The 26,534-nt window shown below is 36.2% G+C and overlaps 2 protein-coding genes across 4 annotated transcripts; one reads left to right on the top strand and one right to left on the bottom strand.

Annotated features, from left to right (window-relative positions):
* The first annotated feature begins 10,859 nt into the window (after nt 1-10,859).
* On the top strand, nt 10,860-15,006 carry LOC109211713. 3 transcript variants are annotated; one of them, XM_019375282.1, is made up of 5 exons: nt 10,860-11,192; nt 12,587-12,801; nt 12,898-13,109; nt 13,657-13,930; nt 14,560-15,006. In XM_019375282.1, the coding sequence occupies exons 1-5, from the start codon at nt 10,988-10,990 to the stop codon at nt 14,872-14,874; spliced, it is 1,221 nt and encodes a 406-aa protein (XP_019230827.1). In that variant the 5' UTR covers nt 10,860-10,987; the 3' UTR covers nt 14,875-15,006. The 3 variants fall into 3 exon arrangements, with proteins under 3 accessions (XP_019230827.1, XP_019230826.1, XP_019230828.1); XM_019375281.1 differs by having other exon boundaries at nt 12,548-12,801; XM_019375283.1 differs by having other exon boundaries at nt 10,993-11,192; nt 12,540-12,801.
* Nucleotides 15,007-16,937: 1,931 nt separating this feature from the next.
* On the bottom strand, nt 16,938-26,175 carry LOC109211711 (diphosphomevalonate decarboxylase MVD2-like). Its single transcript, XM_019375278.1, has 10 exons — nt 25,775-26,175; nt 23,778-23,976; nt 22,176-22,239; nt 21,913-21,976; nt 21,739-21,819; nt 19,447-19,533; nt 19,120-19,277; nt 18,959-19,007; nt 18,310-18,434; nt 16,938-17,412 (listed from the first exon to the last, which is right to left on the bottom strand). Exons 1-10 carry the CDS (start codon nt 25,991-25,993, stop codon nt 17,190-17,192), a joined length of 1,269 nt encoding a protein of 422 aa, XP_019230823.1. The 5' UTR covers nt 25,994-26,175; the 3' UTR covers nt 16,938-17,189.
* Nucleotides 26,176-26,534: the final 359 nt, after the last annotated feature.

The following is a 26,534-nucleotide window of genomic DNA, read 5'->3' as shown; positions in this document are numbered from 1 at the left end:
ATCATGGAACTGAATTTGAAAATGCTAAGTTTGCTGAATTCTGTGATGAAAATGGTATAGATCATAACTTCTCTGCCCCTAGGACTCCTCAACAAAATGGAGTAGTTGAAAGAAAGAACAGGACTCTTGAAGACATGGCTAGGACTATGCTTCTTTCTAGTAAGCTGCCCCATAGCTTCTGGGCAGAGGCTGTAAACACTGCATGTTACATTTCAATAGATGCATGACTAGACCTCTTGTAGAGAAGACTCCCTATGAGTAACTTAAAGGGAGAAAACCAAATATATCCCATCTTAGGGCATTTGGATGTAAGTGCTTTGTGCACAATAATAGAAAAGACTCCCTAGGTAAGTTTGATCCCAGAAGTGATGAGGGAGTATTCTTGGGATATTCTTCACATAGCAAATCATATAAAATGTTCAATAAAAGAACTTTGTGTGTAGAAGAAAGTGTGCATGTAGTATTTGATGAAACTAACATTCTTTCTGAGAGACAGAAACATGAAGATGAAGAAATTGGATTGGTAAAGGATTTGACTGAAGTCTCAGCACAAGTCAAAGTGGCCCCAAAAGAAGGAACAGGTGATGGAACAGTTTCTTCTATTCAGGGCAACCTGACAGGGGGAACTAATCAAAGAGGAATTGAAATAAATCCCCTAAAAGAACCTATTCATGACCCTGTTCCTTAGCAACAGAACATAGGAGAAGCATCTTGTAGGAACCAGTTGGTTGTGAAAACTCACAAGTATCAAAGTTCTCATCCTATTGAGAACATAATCACTGATCCAACATCTGGAGTCAAAACTAGATCACAACTAAAGAATCTGTGTGCTTTTGATGCCTTTTTATCTCTTATTGAACCTAAAAATGTTGTTGAGGCTTTGTAGGATACAGATTGGGTCAATGCAATGCAAGATGAACTCAATCAGTTTGATAAAGATGGAACAGTTACAAGAAACAAGGCAAGACTGGTAGTCCAAGGCTACAGCCAAGAGGATGGCATAGATTATGATGAGACTTTTGCTCCAGTTGCAAGACTAGAGGCAATCAGACTCCACATAGCCTTTGTAGCACACATGGAATTCACTCTTCATCAGATGGATGTCAAAAGTGCCTTCCTGAATGGCTACCTGAAAGAAGAAGTGTTTGTGAAACAACCTCCAGGGTTTGAGAGCAAGGAATGTCCTGAGCATGTGTACAAGTTAGACAAGGCTCTCTATGGACTCAAGCAGGCCCCAAGAGCATGGTATGAACGACTGTCCAAATTTATGCTTAAACATGGTTACAAAAGAGGTAAAATTGATAGTACCTTATTCTTAAGGGAAAAAGGTAATGATCTCCTTGTGGTACAAATATATGTTGATGACATAATCTTTGGGGCCACCACTGATAAGCTAAGTAAGGACTTTACAAAACTAATGGGGAGTGAGTTTGAAATGAGTATGGTGGATGAGCTTAACTTCTTCTTAGGCTTGCAGATCAAACAAAGTCCTAATAGAACCATGATCCATCTGCAGAAGTATGCAAAAGAGCTAATCAAAAAGTTTTAAATGGAAGAATCAAAAGAAATAGACACACCCATTGCAACTGCCACTAAATTAGACATTGATGAACCTGGTTCATCAGTTGATCAAAAGTTGTATAGGGGTATGATTGGTTCACTCTTGTATCTTACTGCCAGTAGACCTGACATTGTTTTTTCAATGTAGGGCTTTGTGCTCGTTTTCAGGCCAATCCAAAAGAGTCTCACTTGACTGCTATCAAGAGGATACTAAGATATTTGAAAGGCACCACTGATCTGTGCCTTTGGTACCCCAAAGGTACTAATTTCAATCTGGTAGGATATGCTAATGCTGATTATGCAGGTTTCCTAGTGGATAGGAAGAGCACCTCAGGTATGGAACACTTCCTTGGTTCATGTCTTATGTCATGGGCTACTAAGAAGCAAAATTCAGTGGCCTTATCTACTGCTGAAGCTGAGTATGTTGTTGCTGCTTCTTGTTGTGCTCAATTGCTGTGGATCAAACAACAACTGGTAGATTTTGGCATTGAAGTTGGTTGCATTCCTATATTATGTGATAACACTAGTGCTATAAGTATGACAAAGAACCCTGTTCATCATAAGAGGTCTAAGCACATAGATGTTAGGCACCACTTCTTAAGAGATAACTATGAGAAAGGATTGATCTCTATAGAATTCTGTGCTACTGATAAACAAATTGCTGACATTTTCACTAAAGCACTGAGTACAGAAAACTTTGAGAGGAACAGGTTGGAATTAGGGATGATTAAGATCACCTAATAGGTCCAGTTCAGAATGCACAAGAAAAAAATATTATTATTTTTGGCTAGGAATTCTAAACTTGTGTAAATATCTAGATTAATTCTTACTCAGCTTCATACTTTAATTAGTATACTCCTGTGACATGTGTTTATATGACTCACTGATATTTTACAAATTAAAAAAATTTTCTCTATTATTGCATTTGAGGCATGTTCAAGAGAGTTCTAAATGAAGAACCTGATTCATTAGTATGGGCTCATATGAAAGCTCAGGTATGTTTTCTATACTCTGCACAATCAGAAAGATTAACGTTTCAATCATGAGCAGAAGTCCTATACTTGTCAAATTCCTAGAAAATTCTATCTGTTGGCATTGAACCAGTTCCGTCCATCTAGAACTCTAAACCGTAATTTTTGCCTAATATCTAGGGAAGCCAAACTGATCATTAAAATTCTGGAAATTCAGTTTGATTAGACTTCTATTTGACCCCTGAAAAAGCTGCTGTTACTTATTAAATGTCTAATTCTCTTTAAATATGCACCATCTCTCCAGTCTTTATCATAATTCCTAAACCGTCAAAAAACTCTTCTTCACTTCTAATTGCCATCTTCTCCAAAATTCCCAAATTCTTTCAAGAAATCGACCATCATGTCTAACCCATAAGAAAATCCTGGAACTCCTCCACCACCATCTCCCACAAATTCATCCTCATCTACTCCCCCAGTGTATCTCCAAAACCTAGGCTACGAAGGCAGAAAATGCTCGCTCGAAAAAATATAGCATCTGGGGCTCTGAGGAAGGTTTTAAACGAAAGGTTAAAAGCAAGCCATATGAAGCAAAGTAGAACTCCAAATTCAGACTCCAACTCTAAATCAGAATCATATCAATCAACTACTGATGGGGAAGGACATGGGTCTTCTAACTCTGAGAAGACTCAAGAATCCCCTACTGAGGCAAGTTCATCTGTGAGTGGAAACTTAGAGACTAGGTTTGTTCTGGTTGGTCCTATTAGGGATGTTGAAGTGCCTGAGAGACGTAGGAGTAGAGGTAAAAAGAATTTTGAAAAAGAAAAAGAGAGAGAGAGGGTGCATATGGTGAAGAGAGCGGAAATGGGAAGTGAGCAGTTCTTGCTATATGTGGGGTTGCACAAGAGAGATTAGAAGAGAGTGGCATGAAGTCAGGGGGAAGTGGTTCCGGGGAAGCTGTTGAAGGGTTGGTTCATCTGAGCAAACAAAGAGATGAACCTGTTTCATCTACTGAAGAGACCTTGGCTGATCTACTGAAAAAGGTTGGGGCAAGCTATGACCCAAAGAAACGCAGAGCTCCCACAACAAAAGCTCCAACTGTTCCCAAGCCTTCCAAGAAAAGAAAAGCTTCATCCCCAACACCTAGTGCCTCTTCAGTGCCTAGGGGTAGAGCCACAAAAAGCAGGGTAAAATCGAGTGAAGCTGATCTACAAAAAGCCTTAGAAGAAAGTAAGAAAAAGAAAATGGAGAAGGGAAAGGGAAAGATTGCAGAATCCTCAGAGGTACTTATTGAGGAAGAGGATATGGAACTGGTCCATCAAGAAAGGGGTACAACAGAAGAGGTTCCTACACCCAAGCCTAAAAAGCCCAAGACTTCCTCCAAGAAGTCTTCTTCTACACCTGTGTCTGCTGAACCCACACTAGCCAAGAGGACAAGATCTGCAGTGAAAGCTAAACAAATAAAAGTTTCAGATGATGATGACTGGAGTGGAGAAGAAGAAGAAAATGAATCTGAGAAGGAGCAGGACAGGTTTGCCATGTTTGGTAGAAGAAAAATTTTAAAAAGTTTTTAAAGGACCTGGTGGAACCAGGGATGATGAGATTGGTAGATTCTTTAGCTGCTCAAGGATGGAAGGACATGGTCCTTCAGATGGATGGTAGGCTAGCCAGAAATGAGCTGATTGAGTTTATAGCAAATGGTGCTGTTAAGGATGGAGTTGTTAGTAGCCTGGTGAAGGGAGTCCCAGTGAAGTTTGATGTAGAGAAACTGGGAGAGATTATGGACATACCCTCTGAAGGGTTTGATGACTATACTAGGAAAAGGTGGCCATGCCTTGACTCCCTCCCTACTGCCCTTGAAATCACCAAGAGGTTCTGTGATTCAGAGGAAGTGAATGAAGCCAGGGCTGTGCATAAAAGTGAGATGAGGCCTGAGCACAAGGTTGTGCTTGAGTTTGTCAACAAGTGCTTATTGCCCAGGGAGGAGAGAAGGCACACTGCTAACTACATGGACCTGGTTCTTATGGAGTGCCTGGAGAGAGGAAAGCAAATCAACTGGCCTGCCCTCATTGTCAAATTGCTAGACAGGGTCATAAATGGCTCCAAGGCTCATGCTACTCCATATGGCTTCATATTGACCACAGTTCTGGATAGGCTAAATGTGCCTCTGAAGAAATGGGAAATGGCCTCGAGCAAGGAACACTTTGGCATCAAAATTCTTCTTGCTTGTGATTATCCAGTCCATGCCATCCCAGTTGAACATGGTTCATCTCTGAAGACACCCATCAACAGCAAAGTTAGGACTTTGGTTCAGGAATGTGCAGCTAAGGATGCTGAAATTGCTAGGCTCAAGGCTCGTGTGGTTGAAGTGGAAACTGAGAGGGATGGTCTTAGAATTGAGCTTGCCAAAGAAAAGGAGAAGAATGATGGAATTCTTCAGAACATGCTGAATCTTCTCCAAACCCAACCCTCTAGTTCCTCCAAGCTTTAGGACTCCTAGCCTTTGTCTCCTGAACTTGTCTAGTAACCCCAATGACCCAGATTAGGGATTTTTCTATTTTTTTGTTCATTGTTGAATGTTTTCTTTCTTTTTGTGTTTGTTGGTGGCAACATATCTCTATCAATGACAACTGCTGTTTTCTCTTGTTCAATGCTTATTCTAATCTTGATAGTTTAAATATGTTTATTGATTACTGATGATTGCACCATGATTGCACTTGCATTTTCCCCACTGGCCATGAGTATTTATTAAAATTTGGGATTCACATTGTGTATGCAACTTTTCGATGATGCCAAAAGGGGGAAGAGATATTGTGCTTTACATATTCTGAAATAAGTGATGTTTATAACCTAATTAACCTGGTCCTTGATGATAAGTAAATTTTCTAAATTTAGTGTTGATGGTTAAGCTGAGTTCTTACAGGTTTAGAATCAGTAAACACACAGAGTTTGTCATCATCAAAAAGGGGGAATTTGTTGGCCCAAGAACAGGTGAAGTTTTGAAGAATGACAAATGAACTCAGTCATGGACCAGGTCCATCCTGTAAAGCACAGTCATGCTCAACCTATACATGTGAGATGCACGTAAAGGAGATAAGTCCTACTGATCAAGCAACAATATCTCCGGATCTGATCGAAAAGGTTGCATATTGGATAAGGGGAGAAAGTCTCCTTATATGAAGAGAACACAATCCGGATAAAGATAATGTTGGAGTTTGAGATCTTCAAGGACTCAACTACGATAGAAGATCAGCAATTGAGTCCAAATCAAACTCTGATTACTAACCTATTAAAAGATAGTGATTGTTCTCTTTTACAGGTATTGCACATACGCAGAAGTTAAACTAAATTGAGAGCAAAAGAGCAAGGCGATTTTGCAAGCAATTTATGTGAGATTTGAGTGTGCACTCCTGAAGATACTTGAACGAGATAGAAGAATCAGTTCCATTGTGTATTTCTTTTATTCTAGTTCAATTGTAGTAGGTGGTTTAAAACTGTACCTTTCAGCTTTCATAGAAGCAATTGTATTAGGTACCTAGAGTGTTCAAGTTATAAGCTAACTTGATGTTGTCGCAACAGTTGAGGCTGTGTGCCACAACGGGATTAGAGTTAATCCTTAGGTTTACAAAGAGTTTTGTAAATGCTGTTTTGGCTCAGCGATTTTAGTGGAAGTTTGGGAAAATCCTACTGAGTAGTAGGGCGTGGTTTTTCCACCTTTTGAGCCAGGTGTTTTCCACGTAAAAATCTCTGTGTTCTTTATTTTATGTACTTATTATTCCACAAACTGTAGTAGTTAGTACATCTAGAAGAACCAGGTTCTTCTAGAGCGAAAATTGGGTACCACACAAATCCCCCCCCCCCCTCTCTTGTGTGGTATTGACGTTTAGAACATCAGAGTTGTTCTCCACCATTTCAAGTCAGTTTTGGAGCTTTTTGGGAGATTTTGAAGAGGGATTCAAGGGATAACGTCTGGAGGTAAGATTTTTGAACCTAATAAACGATTCTATGGCATTATTTCGCGGATTAGGCTTGCAATTATGTAAATTAAGGGTTAAAATTTGGAAAACTAGAGCTTGGTATTGGAGACCTTGACTTGGGGATTTGAGGGGCCATTTGTGGTCGGATTTTGGGACTTTTGATATGTATGAACTCGTGGGGAGAAAAGGAGTCTAATGATGCAAAATTTAATGAATTCCGAGACGTGGGCTCGGGGGTCGGGTTTGGTTAATTTCGGATTTGCATTATTTTTCGATTGTTTTCGAGTGGGCTTTGTCCCCTTAGCATATTTTGATGGCTATGTACTGATTTTGACTAGATTTGGAGCATCCGTAGGCCGATTCTAGGGGCAAAGGCATCGCGAGCTAGAGTTTGGGCCGGATTGAGGTGAGTAATGATTTTAAATGTAGTCCTGAGGGTATGAAACCCCGGATTACACATCGTTGTGCTATGTTGAGATGACGCACACGCTAGATGACGAGCGTGGGGTCGTGCACCATTGGGGATTGTGACTTAGTCCATCCCGAATGATTGTTTTACCGCGTATTTGATTGAAAACTTTTTGCTATCATCATGTTTTGGGCTGAATGCCATATTTGGGCCTCGTGCCAACTATTTGGACCCTTAGGGGATTTTTACTGCTATTTTCTCACTGTCTTGATTTTAATATCTGTACTCAGTCATGCTATATTATACCTTTTCCAAAATGTCTGCCATGTTTACTTCGCTTAAAAATATTAATGATATTTTAAATGATATTTTGGGTTGAGCATCATGTTTTACTGTTGCCCGAGTGGCTTGTGAGATTTTGACTGAGCAAGGTCGAGGGACTATGTTGTGAGGATACTTTGGGGTCGGGCTGCACGCCGCAGCAGTGATATACTGATTATGATTATGAGGCCGAGGGCCTGAGTTGTACTCCACGAGGTGGCTTGATATGAGGCCGAGAGCCTATTAATTATGCCACGAGTGGTTTGATATTATGCTTGGGCCGTAAGGGGCCCCTCCCGGAGTCTGTACACCCCCTGTGAGCGCGGGTACCAATTGTGATATGAAATATAGCCCGAGGGGCTGGTGTTGTTCCATGTTATTACCCGAGGGGCTGATTCTGGTTACATTGTGCCGGAGGGGCATTTTATGTGTTTATCTTATATAGATGCCTTGTTATTTACTTGTTTAACTGTTGAAAAAGAGTTTTAAAGAAGCTTATAGTGAACTAAGGTGTTTTATGAGATTTTACTGTTAAATGCACTTTATTGACTTTACTCTGCCACTTTATAGCATGTTGTTGTGATTTTACGCGATTTCTTATCGCTCGATCTTCATTTATTGTTATTACTCACTGAGTTGGATTACTCACTTTACTCCCTGCACCCTGTGTGCAGACTCAGGCACTTCAGGTCCTGCTAGCGAGGGTTGATAGCTTCCAGCAGATTTTCGGAGTCCACTAGGTAGCTGCTCGGCATTCGCAGCCCAGTGTTTCTCCCTCTTATCATTATTTCTTTCCCTCGTACTAGATTTTGTAATAGACTGTGTAGTCCCTTTTCCACATTTTGAGACTTATGTTAGATGCTCATGACTGGTGACACCCCGATGTCGGGCTGTGTTGGTTTTTCTGCAAATTGTACTATTTCACTTCTATTTTGGGATTATTAGCATGTTAAAGATTTTAACTGTGCCCTTTTAATTGCTTAAAATGAATTGGTTGTTGTGTCGGCTGGCCTTGTCTTCACGAGAGGCGCCATCACGACCAGGTCTGGATTTAGGGTCGTGACACCCGAAGACCTAAACGTAAAACACATTCGTCATTCAATTTCACATAAAATTGATCACACTTATCTTGAACCAACTCCCTAAACATTAAAGAATGAATCAATTGTGCCTGGATAACAAGTCGAGGTAAATCAAGAAAATAGCCAAAACAGCTTTTCCTAAACATCCGAAGCTGGACATCAGTCAACTTTGACTGTAAAACTGATACGATGTCCACATTAGTGTATACTGTCCAATGAGTAATAGGAAAAAGGCTCACCAACTGGAATATAAATCTCCCAAGGCTACAAATAATTGACACGAATTAAAAACAAACAAATACAAACTAAATCTATTTTTGAAAGAAGATTCAACAATAGAAAAAAATATAAATGAAATCATATGTACCTTACAAACTTTGTCAAGAATTTTAACTTTTTCTGCCTTCTGAACCTTACTTTTCTTTGGTTTAACACCCAAATTCACTGCGTCCTCCACAGCATGTTTTCTCTTACCTTAAACATCATCCAATCTAACCCTTTTGCTTTTCTTTTTTTCAGATTGTCCAACAACATCCTTTCGAGATTTTAACACTGTCGGAACGATTTTGTCTTCACATATTTCGTTCATCAATCGATTTCTCAACTAAAACCATGATTGAATGAGTAGATAAACTCATCGACCTAGTTTCTCTTCTCACGTTGCTCGATTTTTCAATTGAAACCGGCTTTGAATAAGGTGATGAACTCATCGAACGAGTTTGTCGTGTCATATTGCTCTGTTTCACAATTGAAATTAGGTTCAATGAGAAATTTTTTAAAAAAAATTATGCGAACAAACAATTACAGAATTTTGTGAAGAAATTGGTACAAAACTCACCCAAAACTAACAAAATCATCTATAACAGATACCTACTATGAAATTTAACTAAACAATTCAGTCGCAAAAGCCTAAAAAAGCAACACTCTAAAAACACATGCAATCTGAAAAAATATACAAAATAAGAGATTTTCTACTCCAAATTACATGGAATCAGACGAAAATAATCGCAAATGTATCTTGTTTTATCATCAATTTCAGCAATTTTGGTTCAATTTAGCAAAAAACCGCATAATATATATATATANCCTAATGGAAATGAGAGGCCTTATCTCTTCATTTGTTGCTTTCTTTGATGCTTTCAGGGTATTTGGGAATATATATATATATATATATATATATATATATATATATAGGGAGAGAGAGAGAGTAAAAACTTAAAGAAGAGAACGGTGTCTGTATTACAAAAATACGGATACAAAAAAACTGACATTAATTGAAACCTTTTGGGCCCAAAATGACATTTGGGTCTTTTTTAGTAGATATTTTATTTTGGGCTATTTTTGGTTGAAAAAGTTTATAGAGTGACAGTTTGGGTAATTTTCCTACTAATAAACATATTCAATAGAGCGTGTATGTCAATTGTACTAACATGTACAACACGTCATGTGCTAGACTATTTATTGCTTGACATGTGTTATTTGTGGGTCCCATTTACACAATTTATTCATCAACTTTTTTTTTTTTTTACTTTTCTTCTCCACTCAAACACCCTCCCTCCAAATCAGCAAAAGAAGCTATTGTTGGAAAAGCCTCCAACCAACCCCAAATCCAAAATAGCAGGCGACCCCTTTATCTCCATAATCTCCGTAATCATTGTCAGCAACCCATTCTTCAATCAAATCTCAAGAACCCAAATCAAATAAGAATAATTTGAAAGTTTTCAAAGGTTCTAAAACGCATAGACCCAATAAAGAGTCAAATGTTCTGAAAAGTTCTTCGTCAAATAGTGGCTGGTGTAGCAGTAAAGGAAGAGATTGAATTAGTGGTGAAAGAGATGATGCTTTTTTCAGCCTGTCTTCTGGTCGAAAAACAACTGAAAGTCATCTGAAAACTATCCCGGTAGAGAAGTTTGATTATTACAGCGACTTTATTCGTCGGGCTGCAATATGTCGTCGGGAAATCAACAATATCACAATGTATATAAAATTTGAAAGAGAATGAGAAGAACTTGATAAGAAAAAGGTGTACTGACGGGGGATAAAGGGGAGGGTTTACTAGTGAAGAGAAAAAAGAAAGGGGAGGGGAGTACTGACGAGTCCTTTTTTTCACTTTCTTTTTCATTTTTAAATTTTCTTTCTTTTAATTTTATTATTTTTAATTTGATTATTGTTTTCACGCCCATTTTCTACGTGATGGACACTCATTTTATCCACATCACCTATGTCAATGTCATATAAGCATAGTCAATAGTCAAAGTCGTTTATTTATACTCATTTCGTCAAGTTGAATTGTTCAAATAAGAAAAGTGTAAGTTTATGTATCAGGTTTATAAATTGGTACAAGTTTAAGTGGTCACGGGGTTATTTGGCCAATTAAAAATAATTTCAAATTATATTCATATCCAAATACAACTATAATTTAAAATACCATTTTTACTTAAATTTATTTTTCACCTTTTTCCGGAATTTCACAATTCTTATGTCCAAACGCCCACTATATAAGACATAAATTTTCCTCCCACCTACTAATGTGGGACAAGGAGTCAGAATTTGCTTAGCTCAATTTGTAAGGAGCTAGTAGTAGTATGTATGATAGAGTAGGTGCTGCTGGTGGACCAACCACCACCATAAAGTGGCCACCTCTACTAAAGAATTTGGCTGCTGCTATCAATGTCTCAATTTATTCAAAAACAAGGACTTCACCCAACATTCTTGACTTGTACAAAATCTTTATACAGTTCCCTCTACAGTTCTAATAAGTTAAACCCAACTGTCTTCTCATTTGTTATTAAACCTCAAGCCTGTAAAATTCTCCAAACAAAGCCATTGAATCATCTTCAAGACTCAACTTTTTTCCATTCCAATTCCAGTCAAGGTATGTTACAGTACAACTAGATGACACCCAATTCGTCAATGCTTTTGTCCTTTTTTTTTTTTTTTTTTTAATTTTGTTAAACTAGCTAAAAGTGAATTCAAGATTCAATTTTTTATTGCTATAGAAGGGATTTTTATTGATGAATTCTTTTATTTAACTGAATTGAGCAGAATGGTTATTGAAGATTCATGCAACTGAACTCAACTAGTTTAGGATTAAGGCGTAGTTGATTAATTGATCCATTGATTAAAATGCTTAGGATTAGAATTATGAGAAGGAGAATTAGAGTAGGAAAGTAGCAGCCGCACTCAAGGGTGTGTCACAATGGTCAATGAAGTGTGTTGAGAACCATATTGAGGTCTCAGGTTCAATTCGTATCCCGTGGAATTAGTCGAGGTGTGCGCAAGCTGCTGCAAACACCACGGTTATAAAAGGAAAAAGCAGGAGTTGCTTAGAAAAAATTGAGAAACAAAGAGGGATTGAAGAGGAAAATTGAGAGGAAAAATTACAATAGCCAGAAAAGAAGAGTAGAAAAGGAAACAAGAAGAGCTGATGGTTTGATGGAATATGAGAGAAGAATTAAGTATAGAGAAGAAATAAAAAATTATATTTGTGTAATTTTATGTTTGCATATGCCAAATCTAACTTCATTTCTACTGTATTTAGTTCATAGTAAAGTAGGTGCAAATTGTTCAACTGCCAAGACCAATTGGAATAGGCTCTAGACCGAGAGGATTAAAGAAGAATAGGAATATGTCGTTGAAGTTAAAAGTGCCTCTCGCCCTAAAGGAAGTATAATCCAAGCTAAGTCATACTAGACAACCTTTTACTTCAATTTTTCTTGCCACATTGAGGGAAATGTGGCTGTAGGACTCGAGTGGATGAATTCATAAGTTTGGGGAATTTGGCATTTAGATCAGCTAGGGTTATCATACTGAAGTTTTCTGATTGCAACCCTTCAATCTTAACAAAAAAGAGGGTGGTTATGTTTCTTGCTTGTCGAAGAACTTGATTTAGTTGAAAATTCCAATCAAATACCTAATTCTGAGTTATTACATCTTGTTTTAATTTGCATTCCACATTCACTTCTTCATATCATTACCTCGCCACCATTCTTTATTTTCTTTATTGTCATATAAAAGCTGAACTTTCCTTGTATGCAAACTCTACAATATTTATTTTTGTCCACCTAATTCATCTGTATCCATTATGAAAAAAGTGTTTTTTCCAACCAAGTCATCAGTATTCCTAGGTTTTGACCCTCTGTCATTCAAACTCTGTGAAGTTGCACTATGCGATCTACATTTTCCAATATTATTATAAGAACTACGTATGTCTTGTGTTCAGGGCTTCAGGTATGCTTGGGAAAGTTTTAGTTGTCTTGTTGGTTGCAGGTCTAGCATGGGCATTCGCGGCCCTCCAACCTCCACCTTCCAAAGTTTGTGGCTCTCCTGGTGGTCCATTAATTACTGGACCGAGAATCAAACTTAGGGATGGAAGACATCTAGCTTATAAGGAGCATGGTGTTCCCAAAGAAACCGCCAAATATAAGGTCATATATGCTCATAGCTTTGGCTCTTGCAGATATGATGCCGCTGTTGCACCTTTAGTACGTATTACATCAACTCTTGGTCAAACTTATAATTCTGCTTCTGTTAGAGTATAATCGAACTGAGATTGGAATGGATTATGTTGTTTCTTTCAGGAAACACTTGAAGAATTAGGGGCGTACGTTGTCTCTTTTGATAGACCTGGTTATGGGGAAAGCGATCCTGATCCAGAACGAACGATAAAAACTACAGCTTTGGATATGGAAGAGCTCGCTGATCAACTGGGACTTGGCCCTAAATTTTATGTTATGGGGTTTTCCATGGGTGGTCATTCAGTTTGGGGTTGCCTTAAGTACATCCCTAATCAGTATGTATAGTGTACAGAATGATCTTTTGCTTTTAAGCTCGACTTCTGAAATCATTTGGCATGAGCAACATGCTTCATGAAATCTCGTCGTTAACGTTCAACTGCCATGTCATCATTATCATAACCCATCAGTGACAAAATGTGAAAGACCTAAGAATTAGCAGAGAAGGAGGAAGTTTTCATTATATAGCAAAGCATTTCCAACAGGAAACAAACTGCTCTATAAAATTAGCAGATTTTCACCTTAACTGCTTGTCACTATGACACATATATTCACCTGAAAGGTATAGTGGTGTAACTGAAGAAGCGTAGATCTCGCTATTACACAACTTGACAGAATCAAAGTTCCCCTAGGTGATATTTTGCTATTTTCTTGTGGAACCTCGCTATTCTCACGAACAGCAACTAGAATTCCTGTAATTCCTGTATTTTCTGCTTTTTTTACAGGGCTACATTCTTTTCCTCTCTGTGGCAGTTCTTCCTATTTACTCATGAGATTTGATTGCTTTTCTCAAATATAAAGTTGCATTTTTTCTGGTGCTAATAGGTTGGCAGGAGTAGCTCTAGTTGCTCCCGTTGTCAATTACTGGTGGCCTGGATTTCCTGCTAATTTGTCTACAGAAGGATACAATCTACAGCTCCCACAGGACCAATGGGCGCTTCGAGTTGCACATTATGCACCTTGGCTAGTCTACTGGTGGAACACTCAGAAGTGGTTCCCATGCAATAGTGTTATAGCTGAAAAACCAAAAATGTCTCCCCCAGACTTAAAAGTTGCTTCCAGATCTGCTGAGCACGCAAGCAAAATTCAAAAACTTAAGGTAATCAGTTTCCTACCTGAATATGGATAATTTACTGTTAGATTACTCAGTTCACGATCCCTTGATCGTGTTTGATCCTTGTAATAAATTTTCTGGAAGAATTTTTGGAAATGGTAAGTGTCACGGCTTGGAGTTGTTTTGTTCCTGCCCAAAGTAAACTGGAGGTTTATTCCTGCTCATATTAAATGTTTCTTCCTTTTCCTTGGGTCTATCGGAAACAGCCTCTCTACCTTCACAAGGTAGGGGTAAGGTTTGCGTATACTCTACCCTCCCCAGACCTCACTATGTGGGATTACACTGGTTTGTTATTGTTGTTGTTGTATTAAATGTTTCTTCTGTTTTTAGTGAAACATTAGAATAACCACTATAGGGGCGACAAAACCACACGAGTTAGAATTTTTTATGTTTGTTGGACTAGGGTCTGTGGTGTTATGTTACATTTTGGCTTGAGGTGTTTGCTCTGCTCATAAGAATTTGTTTTTTCGAGTGGAAGTGAAAAGCAAGCCACTATACTGCTAGAATGTAATTGATTAGTACAAATAACCCACAATTCGGAATTACTTTCATGAGCTGTTACTTATGTGATGATCGTTGTTGGCTTAAAAGTTGCTGGCTTCTTTCCTCTGTAGGAATATGCTATAAAACAAGGAGTATACGAGTCCCTCCATCGTGACATGATGGTGGGGTTCGGGAAATGGGATTTTGATCCTATGGATATTAAGAACCCTTTCCTAAATGGTGAAGGCTCTGTCCACTTGTGGCATGGTGTTGAAGACTGGGTTGTGCCTGTTATATTACAGCGCTACGTCGCACAAAGGCTTCCATGGATACAATACCATGAAGTACCAAATGTTGGACATCTTCTTATTCATGATCGCGCCGTGAAGGAGGATATTTGGAAGACATTCTTGACCAGAGAGAAACAGCAGATGGTGCATTCTTAAATGGGAAGAAAGAGATTTAGAGGTTCCTTTGTAAGAAGACAGATTTTGTATCTTTTACTGGCATGATCCTATTGCATAAATATTAATCAAATATAAAGCTAGCTCGAAAGCTAGACTGCAAGTTTCGGAACATCGGTGGATAATCGGTTTGCCCCTCTACCCTAAACGAGAAATCCTCGAGAGCCAGTGATGCAAGTTTCGAAACTCAACCCTCTACCCTAAACGAGAAATCCTCGAGAGCCAGTGACGCAAGTTTCGAAACTCGATTGATAATGGATTTACCCCTCTACCCTTCTTTAAGACGGTTATGTGGTGCTTGAATGTGCATGTCGGTTTAAAACGTTTTAGGTTTGGCCTTGTGGCATAATCTAATGATTTAACTTTGATAATTGCTCTCAAATAGTGAGAAGCACTTTTATTTTTTGAATGGAAAGTGCAAAAATTTCACAAGCTAAAGATAATTTGACACTAACTTCAAAATTAAGCCCATATTAGTTGTATAGTATCTTCTTTCGACGGACTTTCTTTCACGTTTTGCTATGTTGGCTTTGAATCAAAGGACGTGATAGTATTGTTTTTCAAATAAGAAAAAGCTACTTGTATTTTACAAATTAATTTGAACTCGTGGTTAGTTGTATCTTAAGAGTCGACAACTAATTATTCAAGTGTTAGTACGCGTTTGGACATAAGAATTGTAAAATTCGAAAAAATGGTGAAATTTTTTTCAAGTGAAAATGGAATTTGAAATTTAGAATTGTGTTTGGACATAAATTTCAGTTTGGGTTGGTTTTGAAGTTTTGTGAGTGATTTGTGTGAAAATTTTGAAAAACAGCTTTTTACCGTTTTTCAAATTTTCAAAAATTTACAAAATGCATCTTCAAGCGAAAATTGAAAATTTTATGAACAAACGCTGATTTCGAAAAAAGTAAATTTTTTTGGAAAAATCTTCCATCAAATTTTATGTCCAAACGGGCACTTAGCATGTGTCAATTTCTCACATGTGTCAATTTCTCACACAATGTAGGGGTACAATTTGATAGAGATGACACATAAATTGAGAAATATTTAATGAGGATAAAACAATCAAAAATTATTCTTTCTTAAGGGGCGTGCACAAGAGAATCACGATACATATTATGAGACGGAGGGAAGAGTATATTATTAATTACAAACACACATATCAATTTGTAAGTGGAGTAAACTTAACTGTCTTCTTCTTCTGTTTTCAAAAATTAACTTTGTTTAATGTACTAGATTTGTGTGAATGTAGTTTACAGCCTTGTTTGACCTTTACCGTTAGTTTTAGGATTTAGGATACAAGATTAGGACTATATCTGTTAAGTACATATTACGAACTAGAATAGTTCAACCTCGATACATCAAGGACCAATTTTGATCATTTTCTCTATATGGTATTAATTAACACTTTGACTTGGGGTGTTTAGCTCTTAAATTTTTTATTTTGTTTACGAGTGAAAGTGTGAGATGTTGGTTATGGCAGGTATGAAAAGAGGTAGACGGCTTAAGAAGATTGGGGATAGGTGATCAGGCAGGACATGCCGCGGCTTAAGATTTCCGAAGACATGGCACTTGATAGGAAGGTATGGAAGTCGAGCATTAGGGTTGAAGGTTAGGAGGTAGTTGAGCGTTTTTCTACTTCGTACCGAGTGTGAGGCTAGTCTGATAGTGTTTTGTCTTAGACTGCTAGTGGTTAATATAGTGTTCACTATTTTTCCTTTTTTCATAGTACTGGACTTTTATTACTGGTTATTGTTATTGCTTTTCCATCTATTTCCGGGCTCTTACGATGTTGTTATTATTTTTTTTACTTTCTGTTACCGCTACTTATCTATTGTCTCTTTTCGTCTTCTTGAGCCGAAGGTCAATCGGAAACAGCCTCTTTACCCTTCAGGGTAGGGGTAAGGTATGCGTACACACTATCCAATTTTACTGAGTTGTTGTTGTTTACGAGAGGAAGTGAAAATACGTCAATCCTATTGCACAAAATTAATCAAATATAAAGCTGCTTGGACTACATATGAGTATGCGATTCTCTAAAAGCGTAAAAGAAGCAACTTTGAAGACTTTTATTTCATTTGCTCAAAGATGAAAGAGTACACAGCTAATTCAAATGAAAAACAATACAGGAACCTAAGCTACAAACAAAAGCTTTGAATTCATATTTCATCCAAACTAAAACCAGTTTAAAATGGCAGCCTCCACCTTTTAAAGGCTAAAGAGGCTGCAACACTTGGATCTCAAGACTTAGAGATACCCCGAGAATTGAGCACATTCGAACTAAAAAATTTGATCTTTTACTTGGGCAATCCAGTTGCAGGGTCGAGGAGAGCATGGCTGTCGTCCGTCAGCAAAACTGGACCTCTACCTGGTCTTGTGCAGATGAAGTAGCTAATTTCACCCTTGTATTTCTGAGCTGGAACTTTGTCCTTAATTTCAGGTGGAGGCGGCAATGCTTCCACATCCTTTATATCCTGAATCCCAGCATCCTTCAGAATTGACTTATCGCCTATGACATAGCTAGAGAGAAGGGAAAAAGAACAATGAGGAGCAGTGAAGATGGTTTGGTTGCATGTTGATAACACAAGGTCCAGAATACACATCATGGCGGGCAGGGGCGGATGCATGCACGTTTAACAAGCAGTATCACGTGACACCGTTTCGTCGAATTTTTTTATTAAATATATGTATTAATACTGTGAGGACACAGATAAGTAGGAAAAAATGACACCATCTAACATAAATTGTCTTTTAATGTGTTGGTTATGTACTTGATTTTGCTCTAGGAGATCAAAGGTTCAAACCTCAACTAGCACATTTTTTTGTAAATATTTGAGAGAGTCTCTATGGTTAAAAATTGTGATGAAGTAGAATTGAACTAATGACCATTTTTACTTAAGACTCAACAAAACCAATAAACTAAGACTATTTCTTGGTTAGAAGTATGATAATTAAAGCTATTATTCCCGTCTTCTATAAATTTCGATACCGCTTACAAAAATTCCTATGTACGCCCCTGATAGCGGGGTGTGTTGGTACGGAGGAAAATATTTTATTTTCTAGTGTTTGGTTGGCAGAAAATACTTTCTAGGGAAAATATTTTCCAATACTTTTCTGCATAAATCATTTTCCTTCACAATTATCTCAATTCGTAACTTTATATCACTGCTTTAACTAGCACTTAGACATTATAATCAATCTTTAATACTCAAAATTTCGTCAAACCGTTATAGGTTTGTTAATATTATTGTCAATCTTTAATAAATATTTTTTTGCAAAATACTTTTTCATTCTCAAATCAAATACCGGAAAATATTTTCCATAAAAAAATAAGTTATTTCCTGAAAAATATTTTCTCGAAAATCACTTCCTTCGTACTTAGATTAGAACTTTGAATCTTTTAGATGGAACACATACCTGTTTAGATCAGTATCTGAATTTGGAGGGAAGTGGAAGAGAAGCCTCTGAAGCATAAGTGTGGCAGCCTTTCTGTTACGTGCAATTAGAACAGCATTTGGCCCAGCGTCGAAGGTGTATGCAACCTGTAAACATTCTTATGTTAACTAAAAATGGAATATGCATTTATTCATGCTAGATTACACCTACTTTTGACATCAAACTTGCAGGAGAAAGCGAAGAACTGAAATAATAGTTAGCAACAAGGCTAATTAGCCTGATACTGAATTGTCAATCAGAGTTCAAAAAGGTTTGAGATAACTCCAAACTTGTTATAGTGTCAAAACCAGCTCAAAAACGAAAAATTTCAATATTTGGATGCATTATGAGTTAGCAGAATCTTCAACACACGAAGTTTGGGGAGAGAGGTATGTCATGAAGTACGCAGTCACCACCCATTACGAATATTAAAAAAAGAAAAATCTCCGGAAAATGGATAATCATTATTCTGTTTAAAATAAGGGAAAATGTATGTTGTACCCTAAACTTGTCCCAAAAACTCACTTACACACTCAAACTTAGGTGACCCGTTCTATTACTTCAGTAAAAGAGAATAATAACCAGATCATGCAATTATCTATTAAAACAAGAGCATGATAAGGTAGAAAACCTGTGGAGTTCCTTCTGAACGGTTCCATTTCTCAACACAGCCAATTACCCTGAAAAGTTAACACACCATCAAAACTTGTTTCTCCCACTTTCGGTATAAGAGATCACAAAAATTACGTGATAACATAACTTAAGCTATAGACTGAAGTTAAGACAACTTGCCTATGAGATGTGTCATTCATGTAAAATATAGGAGGGCTAGTGTCCATGCAAACTGCATGAAATTGGTTGCTGTCGGCACAAGTCAGTTGAGCAAAAGTTGGAAAATCACGATTTTGTATAGCTTCTTCCATCTGAATAATGCGTTTTGGTACTACTTCCTGCAATATTTAATACAAAATGAAAAGTCAAACATCTGATACAATGTTACCAATTTAACAGAGATTACATTAAAAGAACTAATGAAAATAAGCTGGAGATCTTTTAGAATATTGTTTGAAGATGTGTCAAACTGCAAAAATCAAATGTAATCAAGAGTACGAGGAATACCTTTGCCCTGTGCTTTATAAGTGCACTGGTTTCAACAGTATCACGCATTCCTGAGGTACTACTTGTTTCCTTCTGCCGTGAGCTCACCTGAAGTACGTCACATAATAGCATATATTAAAGGGAGAAAGATCAAAAGGCACAAGTCGACTAGTTAGTGTCAAGATCAAATTGATTGCATCATCATCTATGCACACATCTTATTTTAGAAGATGATGCAAGTTCAGAATCCTGTTTATTTTGTGGAGCTGAAAACAAAAAATGCACCCAAAAGTTATTCCAATGATCAACGCTTGTGTATTTCAATTGACTAAACTTCATTAATTTATTATCAAGAATAATGAGTTACTGAAGCAGCTTAAAGTTAGTATTGGAGAACTAGGAATCAGTTATAAGTGCGAAGTTGGAAGTACAGTAGCAATAAGATTGCCATTTGGAAAGAAAGAAATAAAAACTGCAGAGCACGTACAAGTACACAAATATGTGGCACTTAAAGTTCTAGATTAGTTAGCAGGAAAATAAAAGCAGAATATTCTTTCTTTTTCCCTTCCAATTTCCCACTTCCCAGTATAGCACTATTGACTCACGTTAACGAAACTGGGTATTTCTAAAAGAAGGGGTTTTCAAATATTTAAAACTTGAATCAGGGACTCATTACAAGAAGGGGCTCGTTAGAAAAATAATAATAGAAACCAAGTTCTTCTCTACAACCTTATTTCCCACAAAGATATTCCTATTTTTAGGTCTCAAGGAGTGCAGTTCCAATGGGCTAAGTTAGATTTATGTTCCACATATTATTCTTAAAATCACAAATGCACAAAAGTAATGCACATGCAACTATCATCCTAGGAGAAAAGGAACAAGACACCACAAGGAGAAATAAAAAAGGGAAACTTAAGTAGTGTTTGGTTGTTCCTGCTTTTCCTAATTCTTCTCCCCATGTTTTTTTTGTCATGGAGCTAAGATTTATGCACTGCAAATTGACAAATTCATTTTACTTAACTTTTCTGATGATGGAAATGTTTGTAACCACTTTAAAAAAGTCTTGCAAAATCTTGGAAAATAGAAACAACTAAACCAAAATTTGAAATTAGAAAGATTTCAGGCCGGCTCAATAAATCGGTGCCAAAAGCCAAATTTTAAATAAGATATCATAAATTTTTCAGATAATTCATGTTTTTTTTATGTATATTTTTATTTAAAATTCACTCTTCTAACTCTTTGAGATACAAAGCTATATATTAATCTTTTTAAGAATTAATTCCTCCATATATTTCTTTTAATGAGAAATAAAGATAGTTTATTCAGAAAAATCAAGTTAAAATTGAAAAATGAAATCGTCATAACCAGGAAAAAACAAATAGAATGAATGTACGTGAAAAAAGGCAAAACTAGAACCAATGGGGTAGGTATATTTACAAATTAATAGAGATAGAAACTTAACTTAATTTACTCACTCATTTGAACAACCTCAACCAAATCTAAGAAAATTGAAACCTCTTATTTCAGTTAAATATAAAAGTTATACATAGTTTACTAATGAAGCAATTATGAAAACAATTCTATAATATTTATAATTTTGTAACTATAAGAAATGTATATTATTTATACTATTATAATAAACATGAAATTCATACAAAATGTTGATAACATTTTCTATCCTTCATAGGTGTATTGCATGTTGGATAAAATTGTAAGTACAATTATATGATTAAAAAACTTCATTTTTTTTGTCCGTCATTTGAACTTTTTGTTTAAATACAAAATTATTTACTATAAGAAACTACCGTCTTTGTTAAGAAGTTACAAAAAAATTTAAAACATTATTGTTTCCTTGTATGGTCATGACACTAGAAATGTAATGAATCTACTTTCCAAGTTTTTAAGTTATTATTTCACCTTTTCAAACTTTCAATGATATAATTTTATCTAATATTTTAACTTTGTATTAGCGTACTCAAATCTTCATATCTGTCAATAAGCTTTTTGACACCAAAAACCAAGGTAATGTATTTGACACAAATGACTAACTTGAATATGTGAAATTCTTAACTTGCATATACTTTAATTTTTTATCTAATAGTGTGAGTATTTACTAGTTATACATAATAATAACAAAATATTTTGGAGGAATAAAAATTGGAGAAGTTTCTGAGCCTTATATACTTTTTCCAATTAATATTTTCGAATCCGGACAGAGATACAATTTTTTTCTCTCTTTTCACTACCTAGCAATAACATATAAATTGCTGAGTTTTCCTAAAAACAATCATAATCTGGATGGGAAGTACATACCACTGCAATGATGATAACAAGCTCATCCCAGTGCTTTTCGTCTACAAGCTGAACAGCAATGCTATCGCTACCATTTTCCTCCTTTATATGTTGGAAAAGGAATTAGAATAAAGACTAAAAATATATAATACATGTCGAGAGAAGTTACAACACGAAGTTAGGAGCTCGACATACTTTTCCCATGATCCACTTAACGAATCCTCCATACAAGCTTCGACAAGCACTTCCCGACCCTTGCCTGTGCATGAATTAATAAAGTTTATCACTTTGATTATTTATTTAAGCTATTGAATGGGCAGTGGAATAGAGAAAGTAAGCCCAAGAAGATCAGTTAGATGTGTTATATGTTGACCTCAACCTGATTTTAATCTTCTATGACACAAAATATAGAAAAACAAAACCAGCTAAGGGAAATATTCATGACCGATATGAATTACCGTGCTATGGCAGAAAGCTTCCCGTTGTCCTCTTGCACATTCATCAATTTTGCAAGGGAGAAAACTGTATATAGGAGACATAAGTTAGTTGAGGATCATAAATGAACCTTAAAAAGTAATTGGAGTACTCCGTTCAAGAGTTTTAGAAAGTTCTTTTCCGCATGGACTTGCATAATGTTCTATGTATAATGTACAAACATATTACACGTGTTGGAATCTGATCCAACTGTGTAATTTACTTTATTTTCGGGTGCATAAGCTTTTTGTGTGGTTTATAATACCTGAAAGTAATTTGTTTCTTTAAGTATATAAAATGCTGGACATTTTGTGGAGGCTTTAGTTGCTAAATCTATTAGTTGACTTTTTCTGGAGTGTTCCATGTATTGTTTTTAGATTGTAACATGACCTTTGGTTATACGATCATAACATATCATGTTGCTTGGCAAGGAAAATAGTTCCAAACCATTGATAGATTATTTAGTTAATGGAAAGCTAAGTCGCTCGGACTCGGGCGTGGGTATCCGATACGGGTGAGGATCTAGAGGTCAGGTCCTTTATGATTCGGTGGTACGGATCCAGGTACAGATTCGGATATGCAGATTCGAGAAGTAATTCAAGTATCTAAAAATACAGTTATAAAAATATGTCTAAATTATGAGACATTATGCGAAAAACTTATTAGGTATTCCTAGAAGGAGAAAATATTGATCAAGAGAAGAATCCGAGAAAGATATAAAAGTATAAGGACGGACATAGAAATTTTTATATACAAGGTATTCCATTTTTTTCAATTTCACCCTAGCTTTTATATTGATTTCAGAAATTATTGTATCTATTCTGAATTTCTCCCTGTCGATCTTAGCCTAAGTACCCAAAATCGAATGACCAGATCCGGTACAGGATCCCACACCCATACTTACCTTGTGTCGACACGGGTACGGCACCGAAGTGAATAGTGCAAGCAATTTAGATGGAAAGTGTAAGCTTTTTTTGTCCACGCTCTTTCTTTTACAAGATGATCTATGTTACCATTTTCTATTCATGCATATTATATAGTGACCCAAGTAATGTGAGCTTCACTTGATGCAAATTGCAAATCAACTTCTTTCTAATATTGCTCCTTTTCCTTTAACGAAAACTATGTTGTGTAACTTTTATATCTTGTAAGTGGCCTTTAAAAGAATGAAGTTGCTGATAAGGTAGTGCATTTATCTATTCATTTGAGCTTCTTGGGTTCTAGTGAATGTTGCCTTATTTTGTATCCATGTTGGTGGTGAGTTAGTAGTAAGAGTTATCCATGGTTGCCAATCTATATTACATATGCATGTTCATGACTGCGTTGAGATGGAGCTTCTGCTTGTGTGTTATCTTCTTCGACCCTTGTCTATAAAGATAATAAAAGTTCATTATGAAATTTGTGAATTGAAGATTAAGTCAGCCTTCTTAAGAATTTTATTGTTGATTGCTATACAAAAGCATGATATCTGAGGGGAGAAGGTAGAGGGGCAAGCCCATGATTGACCGAGTGTCAAACCGTGTGCCATTGACCTTCGGGGATTTCTTGGTTATCAAAAAGAGAAGTTAAGAAATTGTCAATCATACCTAGGCAGGCAAAACCAGCAGCCGAGGAAGCCAAACCGGCAGCAGTAGGAAAATTATTGTAAGAAGCAATATGCACATGCAGGTTCTGCCAATCCTTTTTCGCGATCTTGATACCCTTATTCTCATCCTCAACGTCACTGGCACGAGCTCGAATTTCTCTAAGACAGTTTTGGTATCTGCCTCCAGAGAGGGATATTTCCTGCACAATGAGCAAAAATGAATATAAAAATGTCAAGATCCAGATACAAATATCCACAGCATAAGGTTCTTTCTCATTGCTGAAAAAAGGAGTGAAAGAAGAAATCTATGAGTTCAGCTTTCTAAGACTGCGCAAAAATGATTTCTATTGTTTCAGATCTATTTTCGTCATGACTATCTTTACAAATTTCTGCAGCGAAACCAGAGAAGATGATCAATTATATGAGCCGCTATTAAACTAGAATTGCCCCCACCACCCCAAACATCAGCCCATATAAGGTAGAAAACTAACAAAGAATACCAAGAACCTCCTTGATTCTATTACATGTAGTCACACACAGCGAAAAGAACACACAGCTGTATGCTCTCATAGCATAAGAGCATATGATCGTGCAGCTAAGAATCCACTATCTGAGCTTCCAAAATGCTCTTCCTCGGAAAAGATCAATCCCCATTAAACTTAATAAACTCAACTCAAGAAATTAAAATATATTACTCTTCAATATCTGAACTTTTACCAACATCTGAGCTGCAAAACAGCCTTCTTTCACATAAATCGGCCCACAAGATATTACAACTCATCAAAAAAGTTAAACAGAAACTTACACTGAGAAAATGAGAAATTTTACTTATCAAGAACTAAAAATTTCCCAATATTGCAGCTGCCAAAACAGTTCTTTCACATTAAATCAACCCATACAATATTGTATGATTAAGTACTCATCAAATTGGAAAAAGAATACACCGAGAAAATGGAATTTTTTTTTTTCAGAATTGAACTTTCCAACATCTGAACTGCCAATACAGCCTTTTTTTCACATAAATCAACTACACATAAAATTACAAAAACAAATGCTTATCCAATCTTTCAATAAACTTACGCTGAGAAAATGAGAAATTTCTATTCTTCAAGAACAAAAATTTAAAACAACTCAGCTGCAAGAACAGTCTTCTTTCACATTATCGACAGACACAAAATTACAAAAACACATAGTCAGCATTCTTTTTAATAAAATACAATGAGAATTTATCAGTTTTACTCATCAAGAACTGAACTTTCTCAATATTTGAGCTGCCAAAACAACTTTCTATCACAATTAACCCAAACAAAGCTACAAAAACAAATACTCATCAAAGTTTTAAAAAATCTACATCTGAGAAAGTGAAAAGAATTTACCTTTCCATTGAACCACACAAAATTACAAAAACAAATGGTCATCATTTTTGTTTTTTACTAAACACACTGAGAAAAATAGGAGCTTTTACTCATCAAGATCTGAACTTTCTCAACATCTGAGCTGCCAAAACAATTTTCATTCATACAAATTACAAAAACAAATACCCATTTATTGCCAGCATACTCTTAAAATATTTGCATTAAGAAAATGAAAAGAATCCACCTTTCCATTGAACCACACAAAATTACAAAAAACATATACTTATCATTATTTTTATTAAATATGAGAAATTATCGTTTTACTCATCAAGAACTGAACTTTCACAAGACCTGAGCTGCCAATATAGCTTTCTTTTACACATATCAACCCAATTTTTTTTTTTTTTTTATTAAAAGACTCATAAATTTTTTAAAGAAAGTACTAAAACAAATACTAGTCATCATTTTATTATCAAATACACTAAAAGATTATCAGTTTTCCTCATCACAAACTGAACTTTCTGAACATATGAGCTGCCAAACAATCTATTTTCCACACAAATCAACCCAAACAAAATTACCCCAAAAAAAAATCCACCAATTTTTTATAAAAAAATTACACTGAGAAAGTGGAAAATATTACCTTTCCATTGAGCCACATGCGATCTTGATCAAAAGCAGGGCTAACAGCAACAGTGGTAGTGGTACAAAGGTGAGCAGGATCAAGGGTAACACTAATACTATCATTAATAGCAAGAATTAAATCCTCATCTCTTTTTCCCCAATACTTAATCACTGCTATATTAGTGGGTGTTTGAGCAGTCACCATAAGAACCCAATTCTGTAATTGTTGTTCTGCCATTGCCAAAAATCAAGAGCAGAGAGGCGATAATTACAATAAAGGGAATCTGGGGATTTAGATCTATCAAAATGGGAATGCGGGTTTGGTTTTAGATTTAATTTGGATATGTGTATTTATATGTGTAGAAGAGCATGGCTGCGAACCTCCATTGTTGAATGACAAACAAGTAGTTTATTTCTCGTTGGCATCAAATTTTTGAACAAGGGTTGCGGGGCCCAGCGAAACAACATGTGTTGTGGGACCCAATAAAAGACATTAATAGCTAACTTATTTTGAAAAGTGCTTCTTTCACAAATCTTTTAAAAAAATAATTTTGGTGATAAGCAATTTGTATTTGGTTAATTAATTTAAAAAGTACTTTTAAATAGTAATTAGTATTTTGTCAAGCTTTTAAAAATTGCTTCTAACAACTTGTTTGGATGGTTGTTACCTTCTGATTGTTACTTAAATATTATTGTATCGTATCGTTAAATCCGTCGTTACGTCGACGAAATATGCCACTTTATGTATGAACGATTTGGTGTGGTCACGTCGCTACCTT

Source organism: Nicotiana attenuata, unplaced genomic scaffold (genome assembly GCF_001879085.1).
Source record: "Nicotiana attenuata strain UT unplaced genomic scaffold, NIATTr2, whole genome shotgun sequence".
NCBI lineage: Eukaryota > Viridiplantae > Streptophyta > Magnoliopsida > Solanales > Solanaceae > Nicotiana > Nicotiana attenuata.
This window is presented reverse-complemented; position numbering and strand designations above follow the sequence as displayed.

Bases quoted from the DNA above. Each gene is read 5' to 3' on its own strand.
- LOC109211711 (XM_019375278.1), bottom strand. From the start codon at position 25,993: ATGGCAGAACAACAATTACAGAATTGGGTTCTTATGGTGACTGCTCAA. The intron at 19,278-19,446 runs GTATTCCTCGTA...TAAATATTGCAG, and splicing joins TTATAAAGCACAGGGCAAAG to GAAGTAGTACCAAAACGCAT. The intron at 17,413-18,309 runs GTATGTGTTCCA...CCTTCTCTCTAG, and splicing joins TCAGATACTGATCTAAACAG to CTATGTCATAGGCGATAAGT.
- LOC109211713 (XM_019375281.1), top strand. From the start codon at position 10,988: ATGTCTCAATTTATTCAAAAACAAGGACTTCACCCAACATTCTTGACT. The intron at 12,802-12,897 runs GTACGTATTACA...TGTTTCTTTCAG, and splicing joins ATGCCGCTGTTGCACCTTTA to GAAACACTTGAAGAATTAGG. The intron at 13,110-13,656 runs GTATGTATAGTG...TGGTGCTAATAG, and splicing joins CTTAAGTACATCCCTAATCA to GTTGGCAGGAGTAGCTCTAG.